General features: G+C 37.0%; 1 protein-coding gene across 1 annotated transcript in view; it reads right to left on the minus strand.

Annotated features, from left to right (window-relative positions):
* The window catches only part of BTRC (beta-transducin repeat containing E3 ubiquitin protein ligase), a 134387-nt gene extending 127757 nt beyond the window's left edge, over positions 1-6630 (minus strand). The window contains exon 1 of the mRNA XM_007939937.2: positions 6529-6630. Coding sequence (XP_007938128.2) covers positions 6529-6630 — 102 coding nt within the window. The remainder of the gene's footprint in view (positions 1-6528) is intronic.
* Positions 6631-14537: the final 7907 nt, after the last annotated feature.

Raw genomic sequence — 14537 nt, forward strand, 5'->3', positions numbered from 1 at the left:
GGGATTGTGGGGCTGGCGCGGGATAGGGCAGTGTTTCGTTCTGCTGTGCATGGGGTCACTATGAGTCGGAAACGACTCGACGGCACTTAACAACAACAAACAATCTGTCAGACATCGTAAGAACTTTATATAAATTAACTCATTTAATCTTCAGAAGCCTATGAGATACTTTTATCATCCTCATTTTACTGATAAGAAAACAAGAGGTTAAACAGACATCGTAAGAACTTTATATAAATTAACTCATTTAATCCTCAGAAGCCTATGAGATACTTTTATTATCCCCATTTTACTGATAAGAAAACAGAGGTTAAATAGCTTGCCCAAGGCCACACCTAGAAAATGACCATGACAGAGCTGTCATTTAGTATTACAGACTCAAGTCCAACCCAATCTGACACCAGGGCCAATGCTCTTGACCACTAAAATATACACTGACCTCTCGACTCCTTTTCTAAACATCTCTTTTCTGCTTATGCTGCACAATTTCACTTCTGCAATGTAATTTAAGGGCCACACACCCAATTATTTCTGAATTTTTCAGCAAAATCTCTAAATCAGCGTGTCTCCAAATATACTTTAAATGTAGTAATTTGAGGGGGATGCAATAAATATTTTTTATAATAAAAAAAAAAGACTAAATAAAGATCCTGACAGTGATGGCAAGTTTGTTCAGAGTTCCTTCCTACTGACCTTAGATTCAAGATCACACAAAGTCAAATGAAATTTGAATTGTTCTGAGTATGTTGGTATCCAAATGAGAGTTTAACTTGTACAATTTTTAAGTGGGTGTGAGTCTCTTCACTACTTATTATCTAATATAGTTCAAATTATCAGTATTTATTGAGTGCTAACTACTAAAAATCGTAATATTTCTCAAATTAAGCTAGGATATGTGAACTACTGGGGATCTACTGAATACCCACCTACATCTCAGGGTGAGAAAAGGAATTTGGGGGGCAATGTAGTAGCAGCTCACTGTAGTTTTCATTTGCATTTCCCTGATGGCTAACTATATTGAGCATCTTTTCATGTGCTTCTTTGCATTTATATATATTCTCTGATGGTATATTTATTGAAGTTTTTCACCCATTTACTTGTTATTTATTGGGTTGTTGTTGCTGTTAGGGGCTGTCGAGTCAGCTCTGCCTCACAGCGACCCTACGTGCAACAGAATGAAATACCCCTCGGTCCTGTGCCGTCATCACAGGCATTGCTATGCTTGAGCCCATTATCGTCGCCACTGTGTCAATCCATCTCCTTGAGGGTCTTTCTCTTTTGAGCTTATCCTCCACTTCACCAAGCATGATATTCTTCTCCAGGGATTGGTCCCTACCGATAATACGTCCAAAGTGCGTGAGACAAAATCTCACCATCCCCCTTCTAAGGAGCATTCTGGCTATACTTCTTCCAAGACAGGTATGTTCATTCTTCTGGCAGTCCAAAGTATATTCCATCTTTGCCAACACCATAATTCATATGGATCAATTCTTTGGTCTTCCTTATTCATTGTCTAGCTTTCATTGCATACAAGGCAAATGAAAATAGCAAGGTTTGGGTCAGGCACACCTTAGTCCTTAAGGTGATATCTTTGCTTTCTAACATTTTAAAGAGGTCTTTTGCAGCACATTTGCCCAATGCAATACATCATTTTACTTCTTCATTGCTGCTTCTATGGGCATTGACTGGGGATCCAAGTAAAATGAAATCCTTGACAACTTCAGTATTTTCTCCATTTATCATGATGTTGCTTATTGGTCCAGTTGTGAGGATTTTTGTTTTCTTTATGTTAAGGTACAATTCATACTAAAGGCTTTTAGTCTTTGATCTTCATTGGTTAGTGCTTTGAGTCCTCTTCACTTTTTAACGAGCAAGGTTGTGTCATCTGCATATCACAGGTTGTTAATGAGTCTTCCTCCAATCCTCATGTCACATTCCTCTTTATATAGTCCAGCTTCTCAGATTATTTGCTCAGCATGCAGACTGAATAAGTATGGTGAAAGGATACAACCCTGAAGTATACCTTTCCTGATTTTAAACGACACAGTATTCTTGTTCTGTTTGAACAACTGCCTCTTGGTCTACACACGGGTCTATGTACAGGTTCCTCATGAGCACAAGTGGTCTGGAATTCCCATTCTTCACAGTGTTATCCATAATGTTACGATCCACATAGTCAAACACCTTTGCATAGTCAATAAAACTTAGGTAAATATCTTTCTGGTATCCTCTCCTATCAACAAAGATCCATCTGATATCAACAATGATATCCCTCATTCCATGTCCTTTTCTGAATCCTGCTCAAATTTCTGGCAGTCCCCTGGAGATGCACTCCTGCAACCATTTTTGAATTATCTTCAGTAAAATTTTACTTGAGTGTCATATTAATAATATTGTTCAATAATTTCTGCATTCTATTGCATCACCTTTCTATGGAATATATATGCATATGAACCTCTTCTAGTCAGTCAGTCAGGTAGCTCTCTTCCAAATCCGTTGGCTCGAGTGAGTGCTCAAGATGAGTGAGTGCTTCCAGCTTTGCATTTGCTTGCTGAAACACCTCAAATGGTATTCCATCAATTCCTGGAGACTTGTTTTTCACCAATGCCTTCAGTGCAGCTTGGACTTCTTCCTTCAGTACCATTGGCTCTTTATCATATGCTACCTCCTGAAACGGGTGGACACTGACCAATTCTTTTTCTGATACAGTGACTCTGTGTATTCCTTCGTCTTCTTTTGATGCTTCCTGAGTCGTCCAATTTTTTTACAACAGAATCCTTCGATATTGCAACTCAAGTTCTTTCAGCTTGAGAAATGTTGAGTGTGTTCTTCCATTTTCGCTTTCTAACTCTAGGTCTTTGCACATTTCATTGTAATACCTTACTTTGTCTTCTCGAGCTGCCCTTTAAAATCTTTTGTTCAGCTCATTTACTTCATCATTTTTTTCATTCATTTTAGCTACTCTGCAGTTCAAGAACAAGTTTTAGTGTCTCTTCTGACATCCATTTTAGTCTTTCCCCCCCGCCCCCCGTCTTTTTAATGACCTTTTGCTTTCATGTATGGTATCTTTGATGTTATTCTACAACTCATCTGCCATTTTATTGGGTAGTTTTTCTTACTGTTACGTTTTAAGGTTCTTTATACATTCCAGATACAAGTCTTTTATCACATTTGTGTTTTATAAATATTTTCTCCAGTGTGTGCCTTATCTGTTCATTTTCTTAAAGTGTCTTTTGAAAAGCAGAAGTTTTAAATTCTGATGAAATTCTATTTAAAATTATTTCTTTTACAGTTCACATTTTTGTGTTTTATCTAAGAAATCTTTGCCTGATTCAAACTCACAAAGATTTTTTTTTTCCTCTCATATTTTCTTCTGTTAGTTTTATAATTTAAGCTCTTATATTCTTATATTTAGGTCTCTGATCCATTTTGAGTTAACTTTTGTACATGGTGCAATATAAGGGCTGAGGTTCTTTTTTTTTTTTTTTTTTTAACGCATATGTGTATCTAATTGTTCCAGCACCATTTGTTGAAAAGTTGAAACCAATGGATTTTAATGTAACAGAGTATAAAACGTTCACTGATATGATTTCAGATTATATGCTACAAGTAACCTTTAAAAAATTAAAATTACCTTAAAAGTCTATTAAAGCGTCCCTCCCTTTTCAAACTACGTATCTGTGTAAAGCCAGATTTCCTTCATGTACTTCAACCAAACCAACACATTAGAACAGACAGATTGAATACAGAAGCAGATATGAGCATCTGGCTGCCTTTTATTAATCTAGAAATTTAAAAGATTTGCAAAAAAATTACATATGCCAGTCTTCATTACATGTTTTCATTTCAAAATACAGTTACTTTACATTTTTACAAAAAATGTTATTTGTATAAAGATGTAATGAGTATACAGCTATTTTAAAATAAACATTTCATTTTTTCTGTTTTAATTTCAAGTACAGTAAATATCAATAAATAAACCCACATCTGAATTCCTCAATAATTATTAAGAGCATAAAGAGGTCCTGAAGTCAAAAAGTTTAAGAAACACTACTCCACACTGCCATCATCTCTGTCTTCAATTATGGAAATGATCTTCTTATAGCCAGAGGAATGTATCTCAATGCAAATCTGATCAGATAACCCAAAGCAAACCAAACCCAGGGCTGCTCACAGTAACCCTACAGGACAGAGTAGAACTGCCCCACAGGGCTTCCCAGGCTATAAATCTTTATGGAAGCAGACTGTCACATCTTTCTTCTGCAGAGTGGCTGATGAGTTCACAGCTGAGTGCTTTCACCACTGCACTACCATCCTTTCAATGAATTGCCACTCTTTTCAACATAAAGACTAAACATTCAATGGCCCAGAAGTCCTGAATGATCAAACCTCCCCAACTTTCTCTCACTCAGTTCTCCCCTTTTTCCTCATTCCCTATAATCTAGTCACAATAATCTAGTTTCAAATGCACCAAATCCCACCTAACCTCAGGGCCCATTTCCTTCACAGCACTTATCACTTCTGGAGATTATATTTTGGGGATTATGTGATTTAATCTCTCTCCCATTTCTTGGTAGAGTGTAAATGTTACAATTATATATATAACTATTAAATAAAATTTTGCTTATATATGTGTATGTACATCTTTCTAAGATGCACTGTTCTCATCACATCCCCTAAGGAGTCCAGGCCCCCCAAAGGTATCAAAACCACTAGGCTAGCGTATAGGCCCCCTAGGAGTCCCCAGGTGGCGCAAACGGTCAAGCACTGCGTTACTAACTGAAAGCTTGGCAGTTCAAACCACCTCAGGGCACTTCAGATGAAAGGCTGGTGATCTGCCTCAGAGGTCACAGCCATCAAAAGCCTACGGGGCATAGTTCTGTTCTGAAACACATGGGGTCCCCGTGAGCTGGAAATGACTTGACAGCAACTGTTTGTTTGTTTGTTTGTTTTAGGATAGAAATCTTGTATCAGCGGCATATAAACTAAAAAATGTATTTCACTTTTGGAAATAAATTGATACTCTCTGGGTATCAATATTCTTTAACAAGAAGCACAATGATGTTAACGATGATGACAGAAGTAGCAGCGGCTTACTACATGCTCTTACTACAGTCTCAGATCAGGAAAATGAGGACCAGAGAGGTGAAATAACTTGCTCACCCAACCATCACACCACTAGTGACAAGAAAGTATGTAAGCTCTGATTTAAATGACTCCCAAGTCTACATGCTTTACTGCATTGTCTCTCACAGTATAAGCAAAGGAAGCTCAGCATTAAATTTTGCAAAAGACAAATGGAAATCTCCAGCTTTGTCATCACTAAAGGCTAGCAACTGTTAGCACATTTTGGGAATATGGAATATTTAAAAAAAAAAAAAACCAGTTGCTGTCAAGTTAATTCTGACTCATGGCAACTCCATGTCTGTCAGAGCAGAAATGTGCTCCACAGGATTTTCAATGGCTGATTTTTCTGGAAGTAGACAGGCAGGCTTTTCCTCTGAGGCACCTCTGGGGGGACTTGAACATGCAACCTTTCCACTGGCACCTGAGAACATTAACCATCTGCACCACCCAGGGACTCCATGGAGTATTGAAGTTCCCCTCATTTAATTAAGAATGAATCATAAGCATTCTGATGTTTGCTTACAGCTTATCTTTGAAACTCTTCCAACTAGATGAACTACATAAGTTAAAAAAAAATTAAGCAAAACTAATTTATTGTGTATTACAATCAAATGCTAACCATAAATCTCACAAACCTGAGGCAGACACAAAATTACTTCGGCCAAGAATATCACCATATATGGTACCCAGGAGAAACGGGTAACAAGTTATCTTATAATTTCTACTACAAAATTCCCATTCCTCTTTCTCTAGTTCAATCTTACATCCTGGCACTGAACTAATGGCTTCTAAGAAAGGCTGAAGGAATCTAGAATCTGTCAGTCTATGCAAGACCACTGACTGTCCCAAGCTGAATACTGCACTGACAGGTCTTAAAATTAAAAGCCTTTCCACCTTGAAACTAGACCCATTAACCAAGATATAAATAAAAACACAGTTCTTACAAAACAACATATATTAACCAAAAGACATTCTGAGTAGAACACTTTATATTTTTATTAATCATACGAAAAACATAAAAAGTTGTTCAAGAAACTGATTATAATTAATGAATTACATTAAATGGCTTTATTAGCTCCAGAGTAAACATTACATATTGAATGCTATTTATTGAGAGCACTGTAAAATTCATTATTACACTTCTGCTAGATTTGAAAACCAACAGTCAAGTTGAGCTATGTCAATTTTAGCAAACCAATCGTAACAAAAATGTCTTAAGAGTGAATCAGTCTGGATCTACATTAAAAATTAATCATTAAAGGAGTACTGAGTCACGTGAAATACAGGCAATATGATGAAGAAAAGGCGAACGTAAGTAAAGCATGGGAAAGAAGAGGGACACACTAATGAGTCAGACACGTACTAATGGCTGCAAATAATCCACAGAGACAGAGAAAGTACCTGGAAAGCTGTGAGTGCGCCAGTCCCTGGGTTATACAGGCATCGCAGCGAAGGCATGCTGTCCGCCAGGCTGGAGCAGCCCAGCCACAGAGACCTGGGCATAGAGCACTGCAGAGAGAGGACAACTATGAGATGGGACAGTATGAGACAGGATGGCACAGATTACAGGAACTGTCAAGGTTAGCTGAAATGTGCTAGTCCAGCATCAGCTGGCCTTTAGGATAGAAACATCTTCAAGAAACATACTACTCACTACTGGTTCTAACCCCGAGGGACACTCAAAAGGAGCACTAGTGGCCCAAAAGAAAAAAAAAGTAACAAGTCTAAAAGCTAAATATTTAATAAAAGTCCCTGTTCTGTGTATGAATTTAAAGGAAATTTACTTCTTAACCCAATGAATAAATTCTTTCCCTTTATGCACCTCAACTCATCTCCCATATACTCATCCCAGAATGAAATATTATGTATACAAAGCAGGAAGGGAAATTGCTCATGGTAGCATTTCAGCATTACAAATAATAGTTTAGAAAACAAAATATCACAGGAAAATTAGCTTTTATTAGGTGAGGAGAAGAAGGAAAAGAAAGTATTGTACTCCCATGGCTTTGACAGCAATCAACTCTGCTCAGTTTGCCTATGTTTTATGTATCTTGCTAAACTATTCATTAACCAAAATGCATAGTTACCATAGCAGCTGCCTCTTCATCTTTCCAGATGGATTAAAAGGAATGGGGAGGGCAAGGAGCTACCCAAACAGAAGGGAAAACAGCAACAACAAAAGAGAGAGCGTGAGATACCCAGAAAGACACTGGTACCAAAGGTTCTAACCAAATCAAAGTACGTGTGAATGTAAATCTGTCTATCTATCTATCTATATACATACATATATAAAACAGTAGTGCATTCAGTAGCCAAAAAAAGGGTAGAAACTATAATTCTAGCAATACTAAATAAACAATACCAAGCTTATTGCTTCTATAGTTTTTTAAGAGATTATGCCTTTTAGAACAATTTTTACATTTTTCATGTTTTTATAAGAGTGAGTATTCCAGGCTGAACTTTTGTCCACCAACAACTTGGCTGCTATCACAGTCCAATAATAGCTAAAAACTAAATCCCAGCACATATAAAAACAAGCAAATATATTTAAAAATATAGCAATAAGTACACATAATACTAAACTATAAATAACCTGTTTTGAAATATTTAATATCATCATGGGCTTTTTTGCCTTCTTAAAACAGCTATAGGAATTAATATTAGAATGTAAAATATGGTACTCACTGTTCATACTACCTATAACTGACAAACAGATAGTGTTGCAAAGGACTCCAACAGATGATCTGCTCTAGACCTCTGATTAAGATTATCCTCATTTCACAAATAAAGTGACTGATGTCTAGATGAATTAAGCAGGGACTAGATGCCTGGCCTTCTGCTTCCTAGTGCAGAACTCTTCCCTACATGCATGTATCCCGAAGTCATAAAGTGAAGAAATCAGACTTCAAAGAAGGGTACCTGCTGCGGGCATCACTGGATAAAAAGCCAAGCAAAACACCTCACCTTCTCTGAACTACTACAACAATCTCCTAACTCTGTTCAGTTTCTAGCATTTCTTCACTTCAAGCTATAATCCATTTTACAAACAGCCACTAAACAGAATAAATATCTTCACTTTCTATTACCAAGTCACTCTCTAGTTAGTCAATCATAATGTTCCCTATTATCTATTGCATGAAACCCAAGCAGTCAATCAAGCATAAAGTTTTATGCTTTAGTTATTATTAACAATTATTTATTGAGTGCCTTCCTTGCATAGGCACTGTTCTAGACACTAGAGATAGAAAAATGAATGAAAGAGACAATAATCCCTGTCTTAATGGAGCTGACAGTCTAGTGGCATTCTCTTAACCTTCAATTTTTCTGTATTAATGTAAATGAAACTCATCAGTGAGTTTCTGTACTTGTGAATGAGAGGCACAGCAGTCAAAGTTCTGTGAGTGATGGGTGCAATAAAGTCTCATACAGTCACTCTGAAGGACAGAGTGAAGGATGAAGTGAAGATGCAGTGAAGGATGGAGTGAATTTGAGAAAAATGTGGAAATGGTAAAAGAGGTGAGAAAATAAAAGGGAACATGAAAATACAGAAAAGGAAGAAGAAAAAAGTGGGGGGAAATGGAGTAGACACCGGAAGATAGCTTGTCATTTCTCTCCCTTCCCTTCCCAAGAGTTGGCTCATACACTTTCAGTCACCCTGAAACTACCTACATGTTGTACAGTACAGCTGGGTCTTCCATGAAGTATAAAATCTATGTATTTATTTGCATTTGTGAATATTTTCTTTGGTAAGATTTTTAAGGCATCCCTCTTCTAAATGTCTTGTCTTCTCTATGGTATATAAGAACTGGTGTTATTTTTACATAGGTACTTGATGAATTATTATGACTTCCCTTACTGTTACTATTCCAATATTATCATGCTCTTCCTCATTTATTCATCCCTACCTTCCATTAAGATTCTTAACAATTAAGAATTTGAAAAGACTTACCCCATCCCCTTAAACTAAATTCTAAAATAAAATTATAATCAATAATGAGCTGCATACACCCAAGAAAGCAACTAGATATACCAGTGTGATTTCCAAAATAGCTTTAACTTGCAAACACCACACAGAGGATGCATTCTCGATTATTACAAGACAATTGGTGTGGGTATGAAAACTGCAATTGGATATAGTCAGATCTGCACATTACCATAAGATTTTATATATTATAGCTCAATTTAAAAACTAATTTTCAAATTGGTTTGTATTGTAACAATTAATCTTACCCATACTGGCAAATGCCACTGAAACATTGAAAAAAAAAAAGTAATAAAAAATAAATGGAACAGGCTATAACTTTTCCTCTACCCCTTTCCTTCCATCTCCACCTGTAGGAGCACTTTCTAAGTGAAGGGGAAAATCAAAGGAAATTCAGGCAATAAGTAACAGAAAGGAAATAACTGTCAATTTTATTACTATCTTATACCTTTCATATATACATTTTACATATTTTAGGACCATCCTGATTGGTCAATTTCTGACAAAGAATGTAAGACATTTTTCTGTTCTTCGATATTTAATAATGCCTTTTAATTTTTACCCTTAAAATACCAGGAAAATGGTTTTCTACTTAAAGTTTAAGCTGTGTTATTATTTCTCTTTGCAAATTATATTTAAATTCCTAATATTTTCCTCCTACGTTTTTTAAAAAAGAGGAAGTTCTAAACTAAGCTGCAATTTAGCAACTACATTTTTTTTTTCCTTCCTAAACCCACTGCCATGAAGTAGATTCTGACTTACAGAGACTCCCATTGGGTTTCCAAGGCTGTAAATCTTTACAGAAGCAGACTGCCTTGCCTTTCTTCCCCAGAGCAGCTGGTGGGTTCAAACCAGTGACCTTCTGGTTAGCAGCCAAATGCCATAATCACTATATTCTACACGCAATATCCATCCTATACAAATCTAGCCCTGTACAACACGTTTCTTCAGATCATTTCCTGTCCCACAAAGACCATGTTTTGCCACTAATCTCACTCCAACTGAGTTTCCTTTGGAAAATCTAAGACTGTATTAACTTATTACAACTGAACTTTGCTACCCAAGTTAAAGAGTTCATCACCTTTTAAAAAGCATTAAAAAAGAAAAAAGAGAAAAAACCCTGAACATGTTTTCTACTACCTGAAGGAATCAGAAAGAAAGACTGCAATGTTGCAACAAATGGCCCCCAGTGCTTCCAGGAGAAGATAATACCTAGTGCCAACTCCATGGCACCTAACAACAACAACAATAACAGTGCCCATCAGGTTCAACAGCACAAATTCATTTACACAGAGAACACTTTCCTCGCTCTTCCCTATACTTGGCTACCTACAGTAATGTCACAGATCCTTTACACACAGATGTAGAGCCCTGTAGGCAAAGGGCTGGCCTCAGCATTTGCTATGTTGTTGTTGTTGTTGTCATGTGCCATCGAGTCGGCCCCGACTCATACTATACAAGAGCTGAATGACAAAAATCTCCTAAACTCAGATCCCTGTTGGTCAACTTCTAGGAGTAATAGAAGCTATAATAACCCACAATAAAAAGATTACTGCATTGAGAGTTTATGTATCATCAAGTCATATATCTTAGCTATCCAGTGCTGCTATCATGGAAATACCACAAGTGGGTGGCTTTAACAAACAGAAATTTGTTTCCTCACAGTTTAAAAACCAAACTCACTGCTGTTGAGTCGATTTTGACTCACAGCAACCCCTCCTTGGGTTTCTGAGGCGGTATTTCTCGTAAGTAGATCACCCAATCATCATTCCAAGGAGTGGATGGTTTGAACCACCAGCCTTCTGGTTAGCAGTCAAATGCCTTAGGAACTACGCCACAGAGCTCCTTCTCACAGTTTAGGAGGCTGGAAGTTGGAACTCAGAGGGCCAGCTCTAGGGGAAGGCTTTCTCTCTTTGTCAGCTCTGGAGGAAGGTCCTTAACTCTTCAACTTCAGTTTCCTGGTTTTCTTGGAGATCTATCTTACCCAGCTCTCCTCTCTTTGCTTGTTTAATCTCTTTTATATCTCAAAAGACATTGACTCAAGATACACTCTATCCTAGTCCTGGCTCATTAACATAACAAAGACAACCCTTTCCTGAATAGGATTATACTCACAGGCATAGAGGTTACAATTTACAACATATTTTGGGGGGACATAATTCAATCCGTAACACCACTGAACAGAAGAATATTCTTTTCACTCTCATATCAACTATAACATTCAGGCCAAGAGAACTACAGTATTCCATAGGCCATGTAATACACTGACTCTACCTATAGACATTCACTGATTGCCTTTAACAAATCCCCATTGAGTCCATGCCAATCATGAAATTTCTATCACACAGAATAATCAAATTTGCCTAGCCTTATTGAACAAGGTTATGGTAAAATTAAAATAAGGGTTCTAAAAACTGCTCTGGTGATGCAGTGCCTAAGACATTTGGCTGTTAACCAGAAGGTTGGTGGTTCAAACCCACTAGCTGCTCTGAGGAAGGAAGATGGGACAATCTACTTATGTGTAAAGATTTACTGCCTCAGAAACCCAATGGGGGTTGCTATCAGTTGAAATCGACTTGATGGCAATGAGTTTGGTTTGGTTTGGTTGGAAAAACTGCAAAGTGGATGGACCAGAAAGCTAGGGAGGAAGGAGGGGGGTAATAAAGTGGTATCATTACCAAGAACAGGCTTCTATGAATGCTACTTACATTTTTAAATGGTATGAAAAGCCATTATGAACTACAGACCGTGGAATCAATAAATTCATCCATCAATCAAATATTTATTGTTCGTTACCAGAATGGGCAGAGGTAGGGTACAAAGAAACCAAAAAAAACCCAAACTCACTGTCATTGAGAAATTCGGACTCATAGCGACCCTATAGGACAGAGCAGAACTACCCTATAGGGTTTCCAAGGCTGTAAATCTTTATAGAAGCAGACTGCTCCATCTTTCTCCTTTGAAGCAGCTGGTAGGTAGGAACCATTAACCCTTTTGTTAGCAGCTGAATTCCTTAACCACTGTACCACCAGAGCTCCTGGAGTAAGAGGAAAGGAGAACTAAAATTTATTAGGCATAAATCATTTGCTAAACACAGTGCTGTTATTGTTGTTGTTGTTATGTGCTGTCAAGTTGGACCCGACTCATAGCGACCCCTCTTGGTTTCTGAGGTGGTATCACTATGGAAGTAGACTGCCCAACCTTCCTTCTGAGGAGTGGCTGCTAGATCCATTAAACACATATCATTTAATCATTACAACTCTGTCAAAGAGTTATTTATATTTTCACTTTAATAGGAGGATAAACTCAAATTCAGAGATGCTACAATAACTAAATGGGAATGTCAGAAATGGGATGCCAATGCTTCAAAACCCAGACTCCCCAATACAGAGATCTTCTTTCAAGTAGTTTATATTTTATTTAGGAAGATAAGTTAACTAACACAAATAGTAACTACAAGAAAAAGTATAATATGTATAATATAATAATGTACTGAACTCATTAATTAGACAAAGTAAAGTATTAAAATTAAATGTGCAAAGAACTAGAGTTAGAAAACCAAAAGAGAAGAATATGCTTGGCATTTCTTAAGCTGAAAGAAATGGAGAAAAAATTCAAACGTCAAGTTGCAATATGAAGGATTCTATGGGCAAAATATTGAATGATGCAAGAAGCATCAAAAGAAGATAGAAAGAATACATAGTCATTGTACCAAAAAGAATTAGTTGATGTCCAACTATTTCAGGAGGTAGCATATGATCAAGAAAAAATTGTATTCAAAGAAGTCCAAGCTGCACTGAAGTCACTGGTGAAAAAACAAGGCTCAAGGAATTGACAGAATACCAATTGAGACATTTCAACAAACAGATTCAATGGTGAAAGCGCTCACAAATGTATGCCAAGACATTTGGAAGACAGCTAGCTGTCTAAGAGACTGAAGGAGAACCATATTTGTGCCCATTCCAAATTATGCTCCAAAAGAATGTGGAAAGTATCAAACAATATCATTAATATCACTACTCAGCTGTCAGTCTGGTGTACTGTGGTGGCTTGTATGTTGCTGTGAGACTGGAGGCTATGCCACGGGTATTTCAAACACCAGCAGGATCACCATGGTGGACAGGTTTCAGTGGAGCTTCCAGACTAAGGCAGACTCTGAAGAAGGAAGGAGCCATTCATTTCTCAAAGAACTGGCCAGTGAAAACCTTATGAATAGCAGTGAAATACTGTCTATTATTAATATCACACACACATAATAATATTATTATTTTGCTAGAAATAATTCAAAAATGGTTGCAGAAATATTTGACAGGAAACTGCCAGAAATTCATGCAGGATTCTGAAGAAGGCATGGAACAAGAGAGATTATTGCTGATGTCAGATGAATCTTGGCTGAAAACAGGGAATACTAGAAAGATGTTTACCTGTGTTTTATTGCAAAGGCATTCGGCTGGGTGGATTACAACACATTACGGATAACATGGCAAAGAATGGGAATTCCAGAACACTTTATTGTGCTCACATAGTACCTGTACACAGATCAAGAGGCAGTTGTTCAAACAAAACAAGGAGATACTGCATGGTTTAAAATCAGGAAAAGTGTGCATCAGAGTTTAATCCTTTCACCATACTTATTCAACCTGTATGCTGAGCAAATAATCTGAGAATGTGGGCTATATGAAGAAGTGCACATCATTAGAACTGGAGGACAACTCATTAATAACCTGTAATATGCAGATGATACAACCTTGTGTGATGAAAGTGAAGAACTTACTGATGAAGATAAAAGATTCACCACCACCCCACATTTTATTTTGTTTTTCTTCTTATGGTTTGTTTCTAAATTATTTTTTTCTCTTCATTTTTATTTTTATTCTTTCTTTTCCCCCTCCCAGGTTCTCATTTTTGGGTTTTTTTCTCTTCCCTTTTCCTGGTTCTCATCTTTTTTCTTTCTTGTGGTTCTTTCCATCCTGTTTTTCTTTTTGCATTTTTCTCATTTTTTTTTTCTTTATTATTCTTTTACTCTAGCTCTTTTCTCTTACTTCTCTATCCCCAGACATTGTGGGCCCCCCCTTTTCCTATTTACCTTTCTTTTGACTTCTTAATGTATTTCTTTAAATATTTCTTCTCATTTATTGCTTTTTTTTTCCTTGCTCTATTTTGTGATTGTCCTTGTGAGTTTATGCAGTATGTTTTTTTTATTTTTGCATTTTTTTAAAATTTTATTTTGATTTGGGTGAAAATTTACAGAGTAAATTCACTTTTCATACAGCAGTTCACATAATATACTTTGTCTCATGTCATTGACCAAATTTACAATGCAACAGCTCCCATCCCACTTCCTCCCCATAGTTACCTCTTCCCAGTGTCCATCCCTCCATACTCTTCTGCGTCCTGAGCTCTCTCCCTGTGCATAAGCAGCCCTTCC

The sequence above is a fragment of the Orycteropus afer genome, unplaced genomic scaffold (genome assembly GCF_000298275.1).
Source record: "Orycteropus afer afer isolate SDZICR_OR568_19922 unplaced genomic scaffold, OryAfe1.0 scaffold00064, whole genome shotgun sequence".
Taxonomy (NCBI): Eukaryota; Metazoa; Chordata; class Mammalia; order Tubulidentata; family Orycteropodidae; genus Orycteropus; species Orycteropus afer.